General features: G+C 44.0%; 1 protein-coding gene across 4 annotated transcripts in view; it reads right to left on the reverse strand.

Moving 5' to 3' along the window:
* Positions 1-13,532, reverse strand: part of CACNA2D3 (calcium voltage-gated channel auxiliary subunit alpha2delta 3) — a 1,133,445-nt gene that overhangs the window by 593,960 nt on the left and 525,953 nt on the right. For all 4 annotated transcript variants that reach the window (XM_069736702.1, XM_069736703.1, XM_069736699.1 and 1 more), the window contains exons 6-8: positions 10,386-10,517; positions 7,378-7,438; positions 7,121-7,271 (exon numbers count right to left, since the gene is read on the reverse strand). In XM_069736702.1, coding sequence (XP_069592803.1) covers positions 7,121-7,271; positions 7,378-7,438; positions 10,386-10,517 — 344 coding nt within the window. The remainder of the gene's footprint in view (positions 1-7,120; positions 7,272-7,377; positions 7,439-10,385; positions 10,518-13,532) is intronic.

The following is a 13,532-nucleotide window of genomic DNA, read 5'->3' on the forward strand; positions in this document are numbered from 1 at the left end:
ACATGAGACTCCCAATCATCCTAGAAGACCAAAATATCATCCAAGTATACAATCAGGAATTTATCCAGGTACTCTCGGAAGATGTCATGCATAAAGGACTGAAACACTGATGGAGCATTAGAAAGTCCGAATAGCATAACCAGGTACTCAAAATGGCCTTCGGGCGTATTAAATGCTGTTTTCCATTCATCGCCCCGTTTAATACGCACAAGATTATACGCACCACGAAGATCTATCTTGGTGAACCAACTAGCCCCCTTAATCCGAGCAAACAAATCAGACAGCAGCGGCAAGGGGTACTGAAATTTGACCGTAATTTTATTTAGAAGGCGGTAATCAATACAAGGTCTCAGCGAACCATCCTTCTTGGCCACAAAAAAGAGCCCTGCTCCCAATGGCGACGATGACGGGCGAATATGACCCTTCTCCAAAAACTCCTTCACGTAACTCCGCATAGCGGCGTGCTCAGGTACAGATAAATTAAACAGTCGACCCTTAGGAAACTTACTACCAGGAATCAAATCGATAGCACAATCACAATCCCTATGCGGAGGTAGGGCATTGGACTTGGGCTCATCGAATACATCCCGGTAATCAGACAAGAACTCTGGAACACCAGAAGGGGTGGATGATGAGATAGACTGAGATGGAACATCACCATGTACCCCCTGACAACCCCAGCTGGACACAGACATTGATTTCCAATCTAATACTGGGTTATGGACTTGTAGCCATGGCAACCCCAACACGACCACATCATGCAGATTATGCAACACCAGAAAGCGAATATCCTCCTGGTGCGCAGGAGCCATGCACATGGTCAGCTGGGTCCAATACTGAGGCTTATTCTTGGCCAAAGGCGTAGCATCAATTCCTCTCAATGGAATAGGACACTGCAAGGGCTCCAAGACAAACCCACAGCGCCTAGCAAACTCCAAGTCCATCAAATTCAGGGCAGCGCCTGAATCCACAAATGCCATGACAGAATAGGAAGACAAAGAGCAGATCAAAGTAACGGACAATAGAAATTTCGACTGTACCGTACCAATGGTGGCAGACCTAGCGAACCGCTGAGTGTGCTTAGGACAATCGGAGATAGCATGAGTGGAATCACCACAGTAGAAACACAGCCCATTCTGACGTCTGTGTTCTTGCCTTTCAGCTCTGGTCAAAGTCCTATCGCACTGCATAGGCTCAGGTTCATGCTCAGATAATACCGCCAAATGGTGCACAGATTTACGCTCGCGCAAGCGTCGACCGATCTGAATGGCCAAAGACATAGACTCATTCAGACCAGCAGGCATAGGAAATCCCACCATGACATCCTTAAGGGCTTCAGAGAGACCCTTTCTGAAAATAGCTGCCAGCGCACATTCATTCCATTGAGTGAGCACGGACCACTTTCTAAACTTCTGACAATAAATCTCTATCTCATCCTGACCCTGACACAGAGCCAGCAAATTTTTCTCTGCCTGATCCACTGAATTAGGTTCGTCGTACAGCAATCCGAGCGCCAGAAAAAACGCATCAATATTACATAATGCAGGATCTCCTGGCGCAAGGGAAAATGCCCAGTCTTGAGGGTCGCCACGTAATAAAGAAATAATGATCTTAACTTGTTGTACTGGGTCACCAGAGGAGCGGGGTTTCAAAGACAGAAATAGTTTACAATTATTTTTAAAATTCAAAAACTTTGCTCTATCTCCAGAAAACAAATCAGGAATAGGAATCTTAGGTTCTAACATAGGATTCTGAACCACTAAATCTTGAATATTCTGTACATTTATAGTGAGATTATCCATCAAAGAGAACAGACCTTGAATGTCCATGTCCACACCTGTGTTATGAACCACCCTGATGTAAAGGGGAAAAGAAAGACAGAACACAGTGCAAAGAAAAAAAAATGGTCTCAGAACTTCTCTTTTCCCTCTATTGAGAAGCATTAGTACTTTGGGCCTCCAGTACTGTTATGAACAGGTAATTCAGAACCACAATGGACATTGAAGTTCAGAGCACACAAAGTGACCTGACAATTACCAAAAACAAAGGACGAGCTCTGAGACGTGGGAACTCTGCTGACCGCAATCCCTAATCCTAACACACCACACTAGAGGTAGCCGTGGATTGCGCCTAACGCTTCCTATGCAACTCGGCACAGCCTGAGAAACTAACTAGCCCTGAAGATAGAAAAATAAGCCTACCTTGCCTCAGAGAAATTCCCCAAAGGAAAAGGCAGCCCCCCACATATAATGACTGTGAGTAAGATGAAAATACAAACACAGAGATGAAATAGATTTAGCAAAGTGAGGCCCGACTTACTGAATAGACCGAGGATAGGAAAGATAGCTTTGCGGTCAACACAAAAACCTACAAACAACCACGCAGAGGGGCAAAAAGACCCTCCGCACCGACTAACGGTACGGAGGTGCTCCCTCTGCATCTCAGAGCTTCCAGCAAGCAAGAAAAACCAATAAAGCAAGCTGGACAGAAAAAATAGCAAGCAAAAATAACACAAGCAAAACTTAGCTTATGCAGGATAGACAGGCCACAGGAACGATCCAGGAGGAAGCAAGACCAATACTAGAACATTGACTGGAGGCCAGGATCAAAGCACCAGGTGGAGTTAAATAGAGCAGCACCTAACGACTTAACCTCATCACCTGAGCAAGGAAACTCAGAAGCCGCAGTACCACTCTCATCCACCAAAGGAAGCTCATAGACAGAACCAGCCGAAGTACCACTCTCGACCACAGGAGGGAGCTTTGCCACAGAATTCACAACAGTACCCCCCCTTGAGGAGGGGTCACCGAACCCTCACCAGAGCCCTCAGGCCTGACCATAACCTTTCCACTTAACCAGATACTGGAGTTTCCGTCTCGAAACACGAGAATCCAAAATCTTCTCCACTATATACTCCAATTCCCCTTCAACCAAAATCGGAGCAGGAGGATCAATAGATGGAACCACAGGTGCCACGTATCTCCGCAACAATGACCTATGGAATTCACAACAGCTCCCATCCTGCGTCCCCATCCTGTCATGCACTGCTCCCATCCTGCGTCCCCATCCTGTCATGCGCTGCTCCCATCCTGTGATGCGCTGCTCCCATCCTCCGTCCCCATCCTGTCATGTGCTGCTCCATCCTGCGTCCCCATCCTGTCATGTGCTGCTCCATCCTGCGTCCCCATCCTGTCATGCGCTGCTCCATCCTGCGTCCCCATCCTGTCATGTGCTGCTCCATCCTGCGCCTCCATTCTGTCATGTGCTGCTCCCATCCTGCGTCCCCATCCTGTCATGTGCTGCTCCATCCTGCGTCCCCATCCTGTCATGCGCTGCTCCCATCCTGCGTCCCCATCCTGTCAAGTGCTGCTCCATTCTGCGCCTCCATTCTGTCATGTGCTGCTCCCATCCTGCGTCCGCCTCCTGTCATGCGCTGCTCCATCCTGCGTCCCCATCCTGTCATGCGCTGCTCCCATCCTGCGTCCCCATCCTGTGATGCGCTGCTCCCATCCTGTGATGTGCTGCTCCCATCCTGCGTTCCCATCCTGTCATGTGCTGCTCCATCCTGCGTCCCCATCCTGTCATGTGCTGCTCCATCCTGCGTCCCCATCCTGTCATGTGCTGCTCCATCCTGCGTCCCCATCCTGTCATGTGCTGCTCCCATCCTGCGTCCCCATCCTGTCATGCGCTGCTCCCATCCTTCGTCCCCATCCTGTCATGTGCTGCTCCCATCCTGCGTCCCCATCCTGTCATGCGCTGCTCCCATCCTGCGTCCCCATCCTGTCATGCGCTGCTCCCATCCTGCGTCCCCATCCTGTCATGCACTGCACCCATCCTGCGTCCCCATCCTTATGTGCTGCTCCATCCTGCGTTCCCATCCTGTCATGTGCTGCTCCATCCTGCGTCCCCATCCTATCATGTGCTGCTCCATCCTGCGTCCCCATCCTGTCATGTGCTGCTCCATCCTGCGTCCCCATCCTGTTATGTGCTGCTCCCATCCTGCGTCCCCATCCTTATGTGCTGCTCCATCCTGCGTCCCCATCCTTATGTGCTGCTCCATCCTGCGTCCCCATCCTTTCATGTGCTGCTCCATCCTGCGTCCCCATCCTGTTATGTGCTGCTCCCATCCTGCGTCCCCATCCTTATGTGCTGCTCCATCCTGCGTCCCCATCCTTATGTGCTGCTCCATCCTGCGTCCCCATCCTTTCATGTGCTGCTCCATCCTGCGTCCCCATCCTGTTATGTGCTGCTCCCCTCCTGCGTCCCCATCCTTATGTGCTGCTCCATCCTGCGTCCCCATCCTTATGTGCTGCTACATCCTGCGTCCCCATCCTTATGGGCTGCTCCATCCTGCGTCCCCATCCTTATGTGCTGCTGCATCCTGCGTCCCCATCCTTATGTGCTGCTCCATCCTGCGTCCCCATACTGCCTCTGACCCGCTCGGCGCCGAGTGCTGGAGGGCCTGAGCAGGTGGGGACACCGGCACGCTGTGGGGGTCAGGTGCCGGTATCGCCGCCAGCTCAGACCCCCCAGCACTTACTATATTCACCTGTCCTGCGTTCCAGCGCTGGGCGCCGCCATCTTCCCAGTCTCCTGGCCGTGACAGTTCAGTCAGAGGGCGGCGCCGGCGCGCATTAAGCGCGTCATCGCGCTCTCTGAACTGAAGGTTACAGGCCGAAGACCGGGAAGATGGCGGCGCTCAGCGATGGAACGCAGGACAGGTGAATATAGGCGATACTCACCCTCCTGGCGGTCCCTGCTTCTCTGTTGGAGATCGCGGTGTGCGTTCAGTGTGAACGCACACCGCGATCTCCCGGGAGCGTCACTCTGTGAGGCCCAGACTGCGCCGGCGCTTGCGCCTGCGCAGTCTATAAAGGCTTCGGACAGAGTGACGCTCCCAGCGTTATATTATAGATTACATCTACTACATATTGGGATAGGATCTTGGAGATGGGAATACCCCTTGAAAATGGGGGTATGTTGGAAAAAAATCTTTTGTAGATTTATTGTTTTTTTAAAATAGGACATGAATAGTTATGGGCAAACAGACCAGTATGCTACAACTAAACGGCGTTAATATGTAAGGTCTTTTGGTTCCATAGGGACAGGTCTGAATCTGATAATAATTATAATTAGTCATCACGTTTGGCTGTTTAGCCACCTTAATTAGCCTGATAACTAATTGCCAGAACCCAAACAACATATTTCCTCTGAATTCTTATAATTAGCTTTGCTAGAGGAATAAAATAAAATATAAGCGATACAGCATTCACATTGTAATTATGTCTCTAACTAATAATGCTCCGTGTAATTATGCACTGGCTAATTAAAGATTAATAAGGGAGATATTTGACCTGACTTTGCATTTCAGAATTAGCAGCTAATAGTTTCTACAAAAGGAAGAAACTTCCATAATATACAGTAGTATGCAGACTGAAAACAGTCTAATAAATTAATAACATATTTATAATATGCTCCCTTCACCCCCAAAACTGCAATCACATAATGAATAAAAGAGAAGCAGTAGTGAGGGGCTGGGCCGGGTGGTGAGTAAAGATATTTTTTCTATCATAAACCACTATGTGCACATTAAATATATATAAGGGAACAATCATATGGTTATTTCTGTGCTTGGGGTTACAATAAAAAAGATCCGTTAAAAAAAAGAAGACTTTCATATTTAAAGGGAGTGTGTTAGCAGATGTTTGCTATTTAGTCTGAGAGCAGCATTAGGCCCCCTTCACACATGCGTATATAACACGGACATGAACAAACGGTACTGGCATCAGTGTTTTCCATCAGTGTGTCATCAGTGTTTTTCCGTTATGTATAAAAAAATAATTTAATCCGTGTGCTGTACCTCTTTTTCACAGACCCATAGATTTGTATTGGCCCTTGTCATCTGCCGGAAAAAAAGAAATGTCTCTAAACAGCTCCATAGGTTGAAAAAAAATGGATACCACATGTACTGCAGATGTGGACAAGTGAAGGAGGACAAATATAGAGGAAGAGAGCCTGATTTCAGCAATATATTATTTACTAGGCTGTTTTAAAATGATCAGAGTTTTATCAGCAGGAAATTATCCCTAGAGGACTAGGTTTCATGTGTAAGCCAGTCCAGCTAATCTGAGCAACCCCACCTCGACCACTGATTGGCATTTTGATGTACAGTGCGCACAGGAACCAGCCAATCAGTGGTGTGGGCGGGGTTACACACAATACCGCATTCTGACCTCTGCTAGATCTGCAGCAGAGAAAACAAGGATTTTAACAAAACTGCATCAAGGAGCCGAATAAGTGACAAATCGCTGGAATTGGGTTCTCTGTCCCTACATCATGCTGCATCCAGATTGCATAGCAAATACCTGCAGTGCTGACAGATTCCCTTTAATGAAGCCATTTACATTAAATTGGTGATACTTGTCCAGAAATGGGTTCAGAATAGTACATTCCCTAAGATTAAAAGTATTGACACCCGGACACCAGTAAAAGCAGATGTGTGGGTAGTTCCATTAAAGTTTAGGGGTCTACGTGCTGGATGACAAGTGATGTGAATATGCCCTAAAAAAAGATCTGTAACCAAATTTCACAATGCAAACTGCATACTGTACATTAATGAAAATATATTTTAGAACTGATGGTTTTTTTAGTCTTTTTTAACTCTTTAAATGAGCAGAATATGCTAAAAAATATTAATATAAATATATAATAATAATAATATAAAAATATATAAAAAATATTAGTAACAGTTTGGAGGTTCTTAAGTAAAACAAGAAGCTATAAAGAAAACGCAACATGAACGTTTCTTATGGTTACCAAAAAACAAAAATTCTGTTCCGCAAGTGGCTCCAAATAGCACCTGAGAGCCTAATTATTACAAGAAATGGACTGAAAAAAAGGCGCCAATTATTCATCATTATTCATCCTGCCGATGGAGCTTAGACAGGAGTTTACAAGAGTTCAACTCATCTCGTGAAAAATTGCAATTGAATGTTGAAATAAGTGCATTTAAAGTGCTGACATCGTTCCAGGGCCACCAGCGGGGGTCCGTGCGCGACGTGCTAAAAGGAGAAGGGAAGAAAGGTTTCAAATTGCAGATATAGAAACAAAGGCGACTTACGGCAATTATGTTGAAGAAGTCGTCATCTCCCAGGGTGTCCAAAATAGAGGATACGGTTTGCTTTGCAATTGTTAGACGGAGGCCTTTCATGCTTCCACTTACGTCAACCAAAATCACGACGTCTTTTGGTGAGGTAGCTGCCTGGATGTACCTGAATGAAAGTTACAAATTGCTGTTTTTTTTTTTGTCATTTTTAATTTTTTTTTTATTTTGTACAGTACATATAGTAAAAGTCATGAAAAAAAAACTCTACGTACCATTTTCGGTTTCTGCAGTCAAATGCAATCACACCATTCTCATCAGGCTCCCATTTAATACCTAAGAAGGTGAAGTCAAAGATGTCTAATGAGATAAAACAATGTAAAAATAATTTTGAAATAATAGCAATAATTGATGTATACGTCAGGATACGACTTCTACGACTTATCGTAAATATCAAGAGGTCAAGAACACTCTTAGGAGTAAAGTCATAATTTTTGTCTCTACGCTAGAATAGAAGATGCCCGAGTATTATGTCCATACCTACAAGGGAAAATAGAGGTAGCAACATATCTTATTATTATCCTTTTACATTTACAGCTATACATGCATAGGATCAGGCGTTCATGATCTCCTACGGTGCAGGAAGGGCTTCTGCTTCAGCCAGTGGTCTAACAGCCAGACAAAAGTCTGATATGTGTCTTGTGAGAAAGAAGAGAAAATAACCAAACTCTTTTTGTAATGCTTGAATTCGATTATGGCTTTAGAGATCATTATTATCTTTTAAGAAACTACTGTGACCCACAAGGGTTTTCATCACATGATAACTTTACTAAAATCTTTGGGATAGGTCTCCAGATTGGTGGAGATCTGACATCTGGCACCCCCACTGATCAGCTGTTACCACTACTCCATCACAGTGTTTGGTGGCCATTTCTGGCTACAGCAGGTCATCTGCTATTCATTTACATATGAGATGACCCCTTTTACGTTTGAAGGTTCACGATGATTGTCACACAGTCCATGTGGCTTTTTCCTCAAAATTCTTCTCAGTGGGGCATTTGGATGCCATAAACTGATGATGGTGGTGGAAGGTTTTTGAGGACTTCCCTCAAGAAGCCAAAGCTAAAAAAAAATAAAAGAGGGGAATAACAAACTTTATAGATAAACTTGTTTCCGTCTAAAAAAAAATGTCAAATTTAGAAACTCTCTTTAAAGGGAGTTGTTCATTCTCAGAATTGTCCAGTCACAGAAGAAAAGTCTGTAGTCAATCTATGTGGTTACTTCAGACTGCTGAATTGTGGCTGTGAGCAATGCACACACTGTCACTCTTCCCTTGTATTCCCCATGACTGTGTAGCGTGGTGTTGGGCAGTAGCCACCGTCAAGGCATCTATTGTCAAGTCCCCGGCGTGCTACATGAGTGAGTGGGTCTTGGCTGAGTGTTGGTGCTGTAAGAGCCTTGCACCCGTACAGGTCACTTGTAGCCGATGGTGTTAGACATCAAGGACCAAAGGTTTTAAAGTTCAGTAAAGGAGGCCCCCGTTCTAAAACACAGCCTTTACTGAATGGTAACTTAGGGGGTAGCGGGTGCAAAGTCTTATGGACATTTCCTTCACCGTGTAAAGTATTTTCACACACATAGCTTCCTTCCACTGTGGCCTACTCCAGGGCAGGTGAAGCACACTGTTTTGCCCTACTTTGTCACAGCCCACCTCGTCATCACAGTCCTGATCAGCAAGTCTCTCTACTTGTGCAGTGGATCCGGCATCCTATTTCTACCACTACTGGCACCCTGGATCTACCGCTCACCCCTGTTACCTTCGCCATTCACCAAGCTCAGGGCTCCTTGCCGTCCTATCTAAGTACCTCCTCAAAGTGGAAGGCCCCTCTGCCTCTTCAGTCACTTCAAGGTTGCACTACTCGCTTGTCCCTTAGTCTTCTTTGCTGTAGTTCACCCTTAACGGCAGCAGTACTTACAGACACTTCCTATTTGAATATTAACTTGATCTTATCTGCCTAGCTACAGGAAGTTGTGCCTTTCTCTAATATTAAACCTCTTCTATTATGGGCTAGTCCCAAACATTAACTCTATCTTACCCTAACGTCACTATCTAACTACAGTCACTACCTTATACTACCTATATTATGTCCTAAGTCCTAAACTAATGTCTTATCCTACTTTATCACATCCTACACACTATACATTGCTTATACACTACGCACTATATTACTAAACATTGCAACAAAATTCACACAAGACATAATATATATACAAGGAACGCAAGACACAATACACATCACATAATTAGTGTCTTAAAGGTTAGGAACCTGACAGTCCTGTTCACACCTCTTGCTACTGCATGTATGCGATTTGCAGAGGTGCGAACATGTGTCAACTAGTCGCTTGCTTTTCTATCAATTCTTTTCTAATTAATTCTAGTCTGCACTTATCACAAGCAGAAAAATCGCATACATGCATTCATGTGACCGCCCACCTACATGGGGAACGTAGAGGAATGATGACAGTGTGTGCATGGCATACTGTAATGATTTAGATAGAGCGCCTGTAAACTTATCTTCTGCGACTGGACAAACCCAATAAAGAGACTATCTAATTTTGACGACCTTTTTTAAGATTGAAACAAGTTCACCCCCTCTTTTTTAGCTTTGGCTTCTTGAGGGAAGTCCTCAAAAAACTCAAATCACCAAGATCATCATCTCTCTATGGCATCCAAATCCTAAAGCAACAACACCGGCATTGGTCCTTAATCAGTCAGTCAGCAATCCCAGTCAGCAAAAGTGTAATATGTACAGGGCAATGTCTCCTTGCCCCATCAGCTCAATCACTCTGTAGTCTGTCTTTAGGAGGAGAGATTCTCTGCTTAGCTCTCTGGTCTTCTTTGTCGAGAACTCACAGTAGAAAGTCTCTCTACAGTTCCTAGACCAGTCAGCTCTACAGTCAACAGCCATACCCAAGACAGAGTCTTCCCAGCCCACCTGTGCTCATCTCATTGGGCCTACCATCATTACAGAACTTGTGGCAAGCCCCTTTGAATGTATTAAAACTATTCCAAAGCAACCAATCACAAGCAGAATTCAAAGTGGATTTCTAAGCTGCCACCAAACTGCAATATCGGCTTTGATTGGTTGCATTTCGCAAAAAGTTGGCATCACCACTTTTTTCACAACGTTTTCTTTCCTCAGAACGTTTCTCATGAAAAGAAGTCAGCAAAAATAATTATCATCATATATAATGTCAAAATAATGTGTTTTTCACCCCTTACCAGGATATTGACGAAAAAATCCTTTTGCACTTCCAAAATATTGCCATATGAGGGAAGGGTCACGGTCAAAGTTGTCAACAAACACCTTATTTAAAGACTCCGACCAGTAGATTCCATTCACTATTTCTGGATCTGAAAAGAAATAGGACACAAATCATGGCTTTATTAAAAAAATGGAGACAAGCAATAGATATTTGTTAACAGATCCATAGGAGGGTCGCCCACCATCGGGGACATTTTTTTCTCTCTTAAGTGCATATATTTGGGCTCAAAAAATAAATTTTGCAATTGAGTTTCATTAAAGCGAACCCGTCACCTGAGAAAACATTATTTACCTGCAAATGTACGTTTAGTTTGAAGGTAAGTGGCATTAAAATGCTGCCCGACCGCCTTAATGAAAGTGCGGATACCGGAAGAAAATTAATTTATTTCCTTCTGTCACGTAAGCATGTATTGAGCAAAAACACTCCCCAGCCACAGCAGCAGTCATTATGATGTAAATTGATGTGTCTGCTATGAATGCCCAAACACAAGGGTAGTGAACAAACCAGAGGGATAAAAACCTGAACCTGACAGATCCCTGTTCAGACTGGTTAGAGCCCTACTCTGTCCCTGGTCTGTTCCTACCTGACGTTGGAGGTTGTCACCCTAAGATAACTCAATGGCGCCCCACTATATAGTGGTTCACCCTGAATGCCCCTAACTACTCCTAGAATAGCTATGCCTGTGTAGCAAATCACAAGGGAAAATATGTTATACATTAAAAACTGCAACTCGCCCTACTAGTTCCTGTACAGACTAGATATTCTGACTCTACAGTCCCTAGTGGAGTCTGCGGTTGCAGAGATAAATATAACCACAGGCTAGGAAATGGCAACTCTGGCCTAAACTGCCTAAAATGTTGACAAGTTGCTTCACATTCCTCCTAAAGAATCAGAGGACAGAGCAGAGTGTGAATTACCGACGAGAAGAGAAGTATGCTGAACAAAGCAAAGATACCAAAGTGAGTAAAGTAAAAACATAAACAAGAAAGTACTGTTAACAAATAAACAACCTACTTCCTAATGCTAGACAGAAGATAGGTGCAAAGTATAGCAAAGGAACAGCAAAGTAAAAATCTTTAGTTGGAATCTCACAGACCGGCTCCAAACATCAAAAGAATGTCAGAACATCCAAATGAATCTATCACCAGCAGGAGACGCCAGCAGGTGGACATAATACAAAGCTGAACCCAAATTGTGATAGGATGAAAAATTAAAACACCTGTGTTAAAATAAGAAGACTGCAAGCAGAAAAGCAGAACCCAAACACCCAGAGACAACATGTGTCTCCTGTGACTCGGCAGAAAGAGAAGCCGACTACAGAACACAAACTCAAGGAATCGAATCCAGGGGCATGACAGCGTCTCCATGGCTACAGACTACAAACAAACTCTGTGTAGTCTGATCCTCAAATGTGAGCATGAAGTAAAAGACAGCAAGGAGTATAACTGCAGGATCTGATTACTCTAGATTTTGTTTGGCCTGTGACCATAAATCTGCACATGAGCAGTAGACACTAGGGTTGAGCGACTTTTACTTTTTTAGGGTCGAGTCGGGTTTCGCGAAACCCGACTATCTCTAAAGTCGAGTCGAGTGAAATCGGCCGATTATGGCGAAAAGTCGGGGATCGACCGAAACACGAAACCCAATGCAAAGTCAATGGGGACTTTTTATATTCTCTCTCTCTCTCTCTCTCTTTCTCTCTCTCTCCCCTCCGTTCCTGAACAGAAAAGCTGGTGTTACACATTGCAAATCGCTACAGCGCACAAGCGACAAGATGACGATAGGCGTCCACGCCCCTATGTCATCACTCTGCCCACGCTCCTTCATTGGCTGAAAAAATGGCGCCAAGCCATACGAAACGCGACTTTGGCGCGAAAGTCGCGTACCGCATGGCCGACCCCATACAGGGATCGGGTCGGGTTTCATGAAACCCGACTTTGCCAAAAGTCGGCGACTTTTGAAAATGAACGATCCGTTTCGCTCAACCCTAGTAGACACAAAAGTGATTGTAAGATACTTTTAATCAAAATTGCTTCAAATAGTTTGTTTTTCGTATTTAAGACAGTGGCGAAACTTTATTCACCATTATAACGTTATAAATAGTTATCCGGTAAAGCTCACTTTTGCACGGGAGGTGGCGCCGTTGAATTTTCCAAACCCATATACCTGTGGAGACATTGGCAAGTATCATACATGTACCCTATGCTTATGACCAGGAAACATGCATGATACCTGCTGGGCAACCACTTAAATACAAAAAGAATATTCCTAAAGTTGCTTCATGCTTATTATTTTAGATTGCTAAAAAATGGTTCCAATTCTTTACATACCCTAGCTGGCAATGTGTCTCTGAAATGAGAAGTCTGATTTAAAAAAAAAATGGGTCTGACTTTTCTAGGCTAATCTGCTCGTCATCATTCATTCACTTCCAACAATTTTAATTCTGATGCTGCGTTTCATAAATTCTCCATTAAAGCGGTCATTTTTAAGATCTTCCTCTAGCAATGAAGCCATAAAAACAATGCATTAACCGCAGTCATTTGCAAATATATCATGATCTTGAATAAGTTTGATGAAAACGTTGAAAATGTACTTATTTTTTTCCTGATTTATTTTTACTTTTTCTTTTTACCTATTCGTGTTTTTTTTTTTAAGTTTTTACTTTTTTAAGTAGCAGAACAAGAAAAAAAGTTTATGTAAATTTCCTGCTTGTAAACTGGTATGCTATGTGTCATTGACATGGAGGCAGAAAAGAAGATATATTTCGGAATCCTTTATTTTCTTGTCTTGTTGGTTAGCGTGAGATAGGCGAGCCATCCAGGTGACTGAATGCAGAGAAATACTTGGACTAGAGAATAGAATATCTTTCCCTACATAATAATTAAACATTTTTTGCCAAGAAGATCCTGACACCTAATGCACACAACTGCTGTAGACGAATGCTTAGACTTGTGCTTTAATTCCACTATTTCCCCACCACACAGTCAAAACATTACTAGGGCTCATGCACAAGTTAGTGATTTTTTTTTCTTACGACAAAATCCATCCGAGTTTCAGTCCGAGTTTTTTCTATCAGATTTTCATTGGAGTTTCGTTGGATTTT

This window comes from Ranitomeya imitator, chromosome 8, assembly GCF_032444005.1.
Source record: "Ranitomeya imitator isolate aRanImi1 chromosome 8, aRanImi1.pri, whole genome shotgun sequence".
Lineage (NCBI taxonomy): Eukaryota > Metazoa > Chordata > Amphibia > Anura > Dendrobatidae > Ranitomeya > Ranitomeya imitator.